Raw genomic sequence first — 10,805 nt, forward strand, 5'->3', positions numbered from 1 at the left:
GTTGAAGTGGGATATTTTTAGCACTGTTGTCTGGCTTTTCAATCCATACTTACTGTACTCAAAGGGAAAGTGGGGTAACAATTGTAAAACCGTTGTATTTTTAAGTCTGTGCATTCAGCGTGGTTCTTTTTTGACTCAGGACAAAATATACCACGCAATTTTAAAATACATTAGAAATGAATCCGATTAATCACAAAGCAAGAAGCAATTCCTCAAACACTTTCTGGTGGACAGTGGGCATGTAGCTAAAGAAAATAAACATTTAAATAAACACAACTACAGCTTTTTGTGCCTCTGGTTTCATCTGCTAATGCAAAATGTCAGTAATTCAAATGTAAACTGAATCTGGGTAATAATAAATGCCCGAGTTCGTGTGCATGTTTGTGTCTGGGCACGCAAATGGGTTTTTTGTGGCGTCATGGGAAATGCAAATAATTCATTTGGATCGGCTCGGACCAATGAAAGGTAATACGAGGACACAAGATGGTCACGACCACGCACATAAGAAAAAACAAATATGGGATATTTGTCAAGACTGCATTTCTGTCAGTTCAAACGGTGAGTTGTTCGGAGTCAGGTTTCTCAACTGAAATGAAAATGCCCCTTTTTGTCACTTTCGGCAAAAACTGCACCAAGTGGAACGACTGAACAAAGCAACGCTTCACGGTTTCCGTGAACACCATTTGTTGTGTTGCTATTGAATTACTACTAATGAGGAACCACACAGCAGTGAATGCCCCGTTGTTGCATAAGAGATTAGACGCGCTTGAACGCCACAACGGGGGCCACGGGGAGGCGATGCTTCTGAAGCAGCTCCTGCTATATTGAACTGGGGATTAAAATCCAATGTTGACAAGTTTTTTTGGAACGAACCCCCCCCCCCCCCCTGTACTTTTCCCAAGAACAATTCAGTGGCAGTTCTTGGCGGGGACTTTTGCTTCAACTAATTTACAGTCGGCCTGCCCTGCAGAACACGTTCACAGAATCCCCGATAAGACACAACAAAGCTTCCCCTTGTACATCTTGTTTGTTTGCATGTTATTCAATGGAGTGGTATCTGCTTTCGTGATGACTTAGCATTACCACGAACACAGCAAGATGTCCCAGCATGGGTGCATTTCATACAGGAACAGGTGCGATATTGTCCATTCAAGAAGAAAGATTCTTCTGTGCTCCTTTAATCTACATTTTATTCATTTGTAGTGATTTCCATTTGCTCTATAACCCTTGAGTGGGACTGTGCTCATTGTTTTACTGCAGAAAAGTGGATGACATAAGCATCCTTTTTTTGGCAATTGCCCACGTTACATTAATTGTGGAACGCAGCCAAAGTGGTGACTATGTGATATATCTCACTGCTGTGTTTGCCGTATCCGTGGTAGCTGCAAGCACACTGCAAAGCATGCTGTTGGCTCAGTGCTGTCAGTGAGGGAAAGTAATACCCTTCATTGACTAAGATAAGGCACACTAACAATTCTCTCTTCTGGCAACATCCTGAAAAATCGGCTATTTCCTTTTTCGTCAAATTAAGGATATTTAAAGCTATTCTGTGCTCTTTCCCAGCTATTTTAGCAGAGGAAAGAGAATTTAGCTTGTCACCTGAAGGTCTCAGTGCTACAGTTTGTTTACTTACTTGTTGTGTTCGCAGTTGTAAGTTAATACTTCTTCACTGACTATCAACCAAAGAGAAGTGGTTGACAAATATTGACCAGTAAGGATTATAGACGAGGCCCCTGAGGTAACAGCCAGCCGCTGGATTACTGTGAGAGAACACGCCACTAATTGGTCTCAAGGGCTTTTGCAAGTAAACAGGAACGCAGTCTTGAATGCTCATTTGTCCAAACAGGTTAATTGCTAACCTAGCTGTGTGCATCCTTCCTTAATAAAGCACCGGCAGTTTCTACAGTGCTGAATTTCTGCGTCGTTAAACCTGATGAGAACGAGCGCACATTGCTCAGCGATCATTTTCCGTATGTATTTATAGAAGAGATCAGAACTTCATTCCGGCAGTCAACTTGTGATCCCATCCAATTAAATATCCCCAGCAAAGTTACACGCAAACCCACACAGACAAACAAGCCCGCTCATCGTTGTCTGCGGAGAAGGAGCTTCTGGGATATTGGTTGGTCATGTAGCTCAACCTTTTAGCAGTTGTCTGTGTCAGCAGCAGCATGCTGCACACTCAGTGTTAGGTGCTGTGTGTGCAGATGGAGACCCGCGGGACCTTAGCGTTACAACATGACAGTGAATGCAACAGCAGCACAGTCCATTGCTAACTGCTGATGAAGATGCAGAAGGCCAGCTGCTCAGTTGTAGCCCGGGCCGGGTCACAGAGTACAACACATTTAGAGGAATGATGAAGTTTAGTCGAATTTGACGTCTCTCTTACTTCTTGCACACAAACAAATCCCGTCACGTTACCGTCTTATCGGGCTTCTTGTTACATAACAAGTGGTCACTCCAGTCTGATATTCCTATCAGGTGTCTCTAAAAGCAGCTTCTAAAAGGATTGCCCTGCATTTGAGCTCACTGAGGCTCCACCGTGCTATCACCTCACTTTCCCTGATGCTCTTATCCCCAAAAGCATGACAGGGTTAGTCTCCTGCTTAAGTACACGACAAGATTGCAAATAATTCCTGCCTTTCAGTGTGGGACAGTCAGTCCAACCACTCGGCCAACCTATAGTCCAGTGCCTGCTTTGCCATTGCATGCCAAAGTAAACACGCCTGGGAAACTGGTAGCAGTTCGAGACATTCATCGAATAGTTTTGCTGCCCAACCGCCAGCCAACGCTCGCAGTCCCTGCCAATAATATTCCGTTGCTGCTTTTTGGTCATGGCTACAATCAAAGTTCAAAGAGAGTTCATGCCTGCCCTTGATGAACACGGCTCAATATTTACTGTGGTGCTTGGCAGAGCTACTGGCCGGTTGGTGTGTTGTACATGCCGTGCTCCTGAAGAGGCTGGCAAGAGGAATTTAATCGGACAGAAAAAAAAGCAGTGGCACCCGGGAGCTGCACATTCCAACGGGTCTCCGACAGAGGCGAGGAATGCTGATGCTGGACTGAATCACAAGGCTGAGAGGCATTTAGCCCACGAGTTCCTTTTTAGAGAAAGAGAGGATGTCAATAACTTTCACAAAATCAAACACAACCTTTTCATCAGACAGAGAGCACTCATGAGAATGCAAATTTTGCGAGCAATTGAACTAAATTGATTTTGCCGGATAAAGTGGCATCCCCTATAGGCCTAATGTTATTGTTAAAACCAATGTGGGTGAAAGACCTAGAGAGATTTGACAGGTAGGTCATCGATTGCCTTTCAAAGGCTCTAAACACGGCGACGGCTGAGCCGGCGTCTCGTAGCTGACGATGGTAAGGCAAAAAGTGCTGACAGAGGAACAGTGTTAACCAGAGGGGGTACAAGAGGGTGGGGGTGAGAGAGAGTGAGAGAGAGAGAGAGAGAGAGAGCGAGATACTTTATTCTCTGCTCAGGTAGATATTACTCCGCCATATTAATGTATACAATATATGTATCACAGACCTGTATCACAGTGTTACAATAGTTTTGTTATTCTTCAGAAATTGTTAAAAACCTACCCAAAATAAGCAGACAATGGTTTAGGACAGGCACCCAGCCCGGGTCACAACAGGAACACAATGTTTGCCGTCCATCACCCGGTTTACAAATCAGACCCATCGCTTGCTTATCCGACGTCAAAGCGCAGTCGTGTATCACTACGCCACGTTATCTAACATACAACACACTGGTTCATTGACAGACCGCTACACCTAAAGTGAGATCGAACCCCTCCTAGTACAGATCATCCTAACTGACCTTCAGACTGTCCACCATTCAGCATCCCTCACATCACATTTTGAACATTTTACACCAAACCTACAGTTACCAGCAGCAACCTAATACTCGCAGAAAGGTCAAAGCAGCTTTAATCTGTGGTCACAATGGAAATGAATGAACATGCTCTTCCTCTGGCTTTATCCGTGGACTCGAATGGTCAGTGATTACAATGATAATGGACACGGAAAAAAGGGCTGTAATATATTTGCCGCAAGTTTTCTTCAGCAATTAAAAACTCGTTGAAGGAAGTTTGTAAATACATACAATTAACACAACATAATTACTCAAAAACTTGAAATTCAAGACAGGGCTGAATATTTCACTCTGCTCTTCTTCCAGCTGAATAAACACACGGCGAGCTCGCTGTACATGAACCTGCAGGTGACTTTCAAATCGGTTCGCCTCTTTTCGCTGAAGCCTGTTATGTCTGTGATGAATTCCTAAACGCTGTTTATTAATAAACAGACAGACAGATAAGGAGTGGGCACGGCTCATCAGGCTGCCCTCCCCATCAATCATGTATCGTCGGTCCCTCACACGATGCGGTAACTGATGGGTTTGCATACAAATTGAACACACAGGCACGGCATCATTCACTCAAGTGATCCTTCAGTGTAGCTCAGACCAACTCACTGTGAAATGATCACCCGGGGGGCATGTTGCGGAAAATATGTTACCGATTTGCGTTCATGTCCAAATACAGAAGCATCTCGAAAGCGTGCATATCAGCAAGTTTTAGTGGCAGAAAATGAAATTCAAGCACTTCTGTCAGACTTGTTGCATTCGACACCATTTTATTGAGCAAAAACCTGTGTCTGCAAGATAAAATACTCTTATGCACATTCATTTACAATACATTCCATGTGTTCTCTGCTTACTGTACAGGATGATTCATTCATTTTTAAGAGCAGTGCAACAGTTAACATCCCTGGAAAACAGTGGGATGCTGCATTCATGGTAACTTGAAGCTTTTCTCTCTCACTGACTCTGTCCCGTCCGTGGCGTTACCCTGCCCACCTTCACCTCTGGTGCAGCAACTACGTAGACAGCATCTCTGTGTGACTTCATCACGGGTTCAAAGGTCCTCTGACTCAGGGATGAGCACGGGCTCAAGGGAAACAGCAGAGAGGGGGATCGGACCGCCGGTCGACACCCACCCCAGAGCAGATCTGTTGAAGGAGGGTCGATCTACCTCCGCGTCCCCCTGGAGCTCAGGGTAGTCAGGGAGCGGTTCCACCTGGAGGGACTTGATGGTGGGATGTCTCGGTGCTTTGCCGAAACCACCGAACGGGGTCGCCACCCTGGAGGCGACGGAGTGACAGTGTTTTAACAGTAGTCGTCATGTGCTAATGAGAAGGACTGCGGTGACATTTGAAGTGACTCATTAAAGCCACGCAAAGACTTTGACCGGAGGACATGCTCTAAGAGATGGCTGCTTTGAGTGAGAAGCACACTTTTGTACATCAGGAGTTAGATGAAGGACAGTACTCGTTTTGCCCACTCAGCATTTGTGTGCATGCTAAATAAAAGCAAAGCTAAGTCAGTTTTGAATAAATAAATATCACAATTTCATCAGAAAAAATTAAAATGACAGAAAGTCACAAAGGCTAAATAACAGTTCAGTTTACATGTGTATGCTTCTTTAAATGTGACATTTTGTTGATCATTTCATTTTATTAATGACTTGCCGTCCACATGTTAGATTGTACCTGTTGAAACTTTTGTATCCCGGTTTGTCTGGTCTGGGCTCCGGCTCCAGCATATGGGCGATGAGCATGTCAGCCAAGGCCGGGTCACTGCTGATGGCCTGCTCCCAGGGTGAGTGGTAGGACTTTGGTACAGCTGTACTGTTGAACTTCTCCGGAGGGATGTCTTTCAAAGGACCTCCGTACCCTGGGTGGGTTTACAACATAGAGAGTGATTGATAATAAGGGCTGATCCTTCCCTTTGATTTCCTATTGTATGAAATGATGACAGGCTGGTCAGCTGGTCATGGGTAAATTTGAGTAGGCGTGCATGCAGTCTGCTGATGGCTCATCATATGATTTGTTGGTACTGAAGTTAAAACAACCCAAAGTTCAGACCAGGAAGCAGAGTTGCAGTCTTTTACACACTTCTCTGAGCTTCCATTAGAGCAGTTAGCCACCCAAAACCATAGAGACTGTCTGCCCCACGGCCACTGAAATTAATTAAATCAAAAGTATACACACACACACACACACACACACACACACAGATATATAGTGTTCAATACATGAGAGTGCAACATTGCAGTACTTTCCACTGGTTTTGCTCTCGCCATTCATTCCTTGCCAAAGCAAAACAAATCACGGGGCAGCCTCCCTGTATTCTGTGTGTGCAGGCCTTCATGTATGCCTCCCTGCGTAGTCTATGTGTGTTGACGTGAGAGGCCTATCCAAAGCACTATCCTTCAAACCTAGTGCTTCACTCAGGGGGGGCTTGCAAGCTCAGGCATTACATAACACAGGGCGTCATGTCACGTCCGAACCTCTCACAATGAACAATCCCCCCCCCCCCCCCCACCCTTCCTGACTTTATGTCTTGCCCTGAGGAGGAAGCAAGAGAGACCAAACAGACCCGCGGGGAGGTTTACAGATTTGGGCGAAATCGATGACAAAACATGGTGGAAAAGATTGTCTGAGGCCATGGAATATTGTTCTTGTTGTTGGCTGAGTTATATGTGAATGTTTTTGAGGGAGAGGACTGTCACACACCCAGCTCTGTGTACTCTATGTGGAGATGAAAGTGGGATCCCGAAAAGCAAGAAAAAAAGTGTTTTTGCTCGTTTTCTAAAACAAAACAATGGTCCTATAACGAAAGACATGTATCTGTGCTTTGTTTTGCTAAGTGGCACAAAACAATTAAAATGCACATAGGTGACCCTTTATCAACATCTATGGCACTATGCCTCCTATTGGAAATTGTCATACACTCATTTTTCTCAGTTTCTACTTTCTTCCATCTTCAGCATATTATCTGTCTTCACCGTATAACACTGTAGCCTGGTTAAGACATGTTGCTGGACAGGAGTATGGAACATGCACCCCTGGGTAAACGAGTGCTATTTTAAGAGTTCTTACCATTTGACACCTAATGCACTCTGGCCTGATTTCAGCGAAGGCTGGAGTGACTTCATTGAGACACTGAAGGTTGGTGTCTGGTTACCTACCCGGGGCGATGCTGTCTGGATTTGGCCCCATGCTTGCATCTGGTGTGTCAGAGGGCACAGCAGGCGGATGGTCGACATCCACGTTGTTCTCGCCGCTGTGGTTGTCCGTGGCACTCCCATTCTCATCAGCTTGAGAAAGTAGTATGTTCTGAAAGAAAGATCCAAGAGGTGAGTTGAGTTTAAAAGAAAAGTTAAACAGGAATTTAAGATTGAGATTTAAGTTTAAGATGTCAATCCGTTGAGATTGAAATTTCAATTTTGACCCAGAACAGGAGTGGATTTTTGAGCTTCTCCTCAGCAGGTGTCGTCGCCCAGTTGTCTTGGAAATGTAGATGTTTAAATTTCCATTTTAACAAGCATGCGTCTACCAATTTATTTTTGATAGGTCGTGCAGTATGATTGAAAGCTCCAGAAGAGCTATTTAAGGTGCAGTGTGTAGGATTTAGCGGCATCTAGCGGTGAGGCTGAAGGTTGCAACCAACTGAAACTTCTCCCATGTGCTCAGCATGAAGGATCTCACCACTTCGTATGTAGATATGAACGGCTTATTCTGAGGTCACGTAAATATAACGATTCTTATTTTCCGGTGATGATACACTGAAGAAAACAGCTCTAAACATTATATTCCATTTCTGTCAATAGATACCCCTAAATGCTACACACTGTACCTTTAAGTGGACCATATGATGGCATTGTTTTATCAACAATTTCCTGTCTCCCAGCTTTCATCCCTCTGAAAGATATTCATGATGATTTACTCCAGGACTTCCTCAGGAAATGTTGACAACTTGAAACAAAATCCCTCTGTTTGCCCCGAGCAATAAACAAACCAGAGATATGAGAGTTCTTCTCACTTCAAAGATGAGGCGAAACATTTCCCTGGAGCATATTAATTATTTTATCGATGGACTTCATGAGGGCAATAAGTACACAAGTCACCACACAAGTAAATGAAAGAGGATATAACTAGTGCTGCTAATTAATTATATGTAACAAAGAGAAACGTAGTTTATCTTGATTCAATTTTACTGAGAGCTTTGGTACATAAATTGCTTTATGTGCAACCAGGCCACGCGAACATAAATGCTGACTTGGCACACTGCCCATCTATACACAAAAGGGCATTAATAACGTTACTTATGACCGACTGGAAGACTTTCGTAACTCCTATTCTGTGCCACTCAGAGTCTGCAGCACGAGTCAAATAAACACTTCGAGTGCTTAATCTTTCCCACGTATACTTTGTCAGGATGTAAGGTATTGTGTGAGTGTTTTTCGAGTGATGGAGGGGAAAGATGTGGGGAAGATGGATGAATGTGCTTGAAGAAAACACGCTCTGAAGGTGACAGTGTAACAATAACCTGCTCATTAATCTGTGTTTTACCGGTGTTATAATAATCCATATTAATCTGCTGTGAATTTATGAGTTAAAAAAAAAAGCATTTAGGGAAATACAATTATTTGCTTGCTTGCTGAAAATTGCCAGAGCCATGCTAGCCGTTTCCCCCTGCTTCCATTCTTTATGCTAAGCTAATTAACCTGTAGCTCAACAGTTAACGCAGTACTATTGATCTCCTCATCTAACTCCTGGCAAGAAAGGGGTTCTGTGTATTTCCCATAAATGTGCAACTACTCCTGGAACAAACAATGTCGACAGAATTGACATAATAAAATGATTCTTCTTTTCTATCATGCGTGTGTTTTGTATGCATCCATTCACAAATGATTATTGCATCACGGCTTCTACTTACATTGAGCTGTTGGTTGTTCTCATTACGGACGCTCTCAAAAGTGTATTTTTCGGAGCGTCTCTGGCGCATTTTGAAGAGACGGGAGCCCCGGTTTGAGGCAAGAGACAGCTCCTCCAGCATGATGTCCTTAGGCACGTTCATTTTCTTCCCAAGATCCATCTCTATGTCTGGACACAAGGAGACATTCAAAAGACTATAAACGGCTTGTGTACACAATATATACACTTGTAAATTGATCTGATTTCAGACAAGATATTATCCAATTTCCCATACTCCCACCTATCAAACCTCATTGAACATAAATTATATTCCCACAGGAAAAAAACTAAAAAAAACTGCTGCAACAAAAGCCCTCGACATGGACTGCTGACTTGGTACTACTGCCAATATGATGAATGAGCAATTATCTTCTCTCGTAATCCACTCGTGTCTTGTTTTGTGGTTAGCACCACTCGCTACTGCATGCTGATCATGGAGATGTCACAGGCCTATATCCAAGTATGAGGCGCATCATTTGCCAGAATATCTTTCAGCTGTCGGTAGCCTTCAGACCGAGCCACACAGTTGTCCTCGCCCTGAAATAGCGCGTTCAAAGGACAACGACGAAAGGGATTCGTTACTTTGGCCCATAAAAGTATTCATTTACTTATTTATAGTCAGGGTCATAGAAGGGAGGGTTGGCAACTGCTACACTGGCAAATGGTGGGCTCATACCTTCTGTGAAGTGAATGTGGCAGTGTCCAGTGCGTCTGGCAGGTTGATCCGCCGTTTACAGGACAGTTAATATGACTGAGAATTAAATGTGTACTGCAAGGAAAGAGCAGGATGTGAGGAGAAGGAGAGAAGGTGTGAAGGAAACCGAAGCAAAGAAAGGATGCAACAAGAGAAAGAGAGAGAAACTGAGAGGTCAAGGGGGGGATTAGAAAACAAGGAAGTGAAGAGGAAATGATACGGCTACCTTCCTGGGCTTGAACCTCCTTGCAGATTGCTGCCGCCTGCATTTTCCTCTCCGTGGTCGTCATGGTGGAGAACTGTGACATGGCTGCCCCTGGGGAGTCGGGGGGGGTGAAGCAAAAAGTCACAGGAGACAAAGCACATCAGTGCAACCTGTTCATACAATGAGACACAAAAGCAAGACAACACGGCTGCACGTTGGCCATCGATTTGGCCGACATTGAGAAGCCACACAGCGCACAAAGACCCACCAAAGCAGATAGAATTCATTACGGCAGTGAAAAGGGGCGAAGTTAGCACATCCCTTTAAATAACCTCGGGCTGTGAAACGCCAAGCACATGCTGTTCAGACATGGCAACCAGCTGTGTCAATCCCTCATCATTGTTTTGGTTCAGTAGATATGAGGCAAGTTTGCAAAGTTTTCAACAACAAAAAAACTTCAGAATACTATTAGTTGTATTCACTTTGAAAAAATAGATGTAAGCTATATGATTTATGTATACTTGCTGCTGTTAAATCTGATTATTCCCCACATAAAAACGTCAAGCAATAAGACGAAAGGGGGTTTCACTCTTCAAAAACACAATTATAAAAGAATATCGAAGAGAAACAGTAACACGAGGCAAGCAGTTTGATTGACAGGAAAATTAAGAGGGAGCAACTGTAGGTGGTTGTGAGAATCATGCTCGAGTCAAAGTGGAAGTGTCACGTTACAACTAAACAGCACACCTTTGGAGAGGCCCGAGTGATGGCTTACCTGTCCTGAAGGACCCCTCTTTGGGCGGAGTCTTAAGTTGTGCCCGTCTCCTCAGGGAAGGAAGTCAGAAAGGTAAGCGGAGAGAGGGTCAGACAGGGTAGTGCAACCCGTGTGGCTGCTCGTGCTCCACGGCACTGGGGCTCGTCATGGGGAGGGCGAGCAGAGGGGGCTGCAACCTAGCCCGACTGAATGGGTGGGTGGGTGGGTGGGTGTCACTTTGACTGTTGTCATTGGTATTTAGTTCACAAGCAGAGGGGTGACTAAATTTAGAGCAATGCCACTGCTGCTCGCTTTGC

At 44.3% G+C, this 10,805-nt stretch overlaps 1 protein-coding gene across 1 annotated transcript; it reads right to left on the reverse strand.

Moving 5' to 3' along the window:
- Positions 1-4,629: 4,629 nt before the first annotated feature.
- myoz2a (myozenin 2a) lies at positions 4,630-10,755 on the reverse strand. The gene is given in 10 exon segments (XM_079295377.1): positions 4,630-5,157; positions 5,566-5,749; positions 7,047-7,194; positions 8,798-8,964; positions 9,756-9,845; positions 10,510-10,525; positions 10,528-10,560; positions 10,564-10,620; positions 10,623-10,677; positions 10,679-10,755. Coding segments are annotated over 10 exon segments (1,038 nt in total). The 5' UTR covers positions 10,741-10,755; the 3' UTR covers positions 4,630-4,931.
- Between the last annotated feature and the right edge of the window lie 50 nt (positions 10,756-10,805).

The sequence above is a fragment of the Melanostigma gelatinosum genome, assembly GCF_949748355.1.
Source record: "Melanostigma gelatinosum genome assembly, chromosome: 23".
NCBI lineage: Eukaryota > Metazoa > Chordata > Actinopteri > Perciformes > Zoarcidae > Melanostigma > Melanostigma gelatinosum.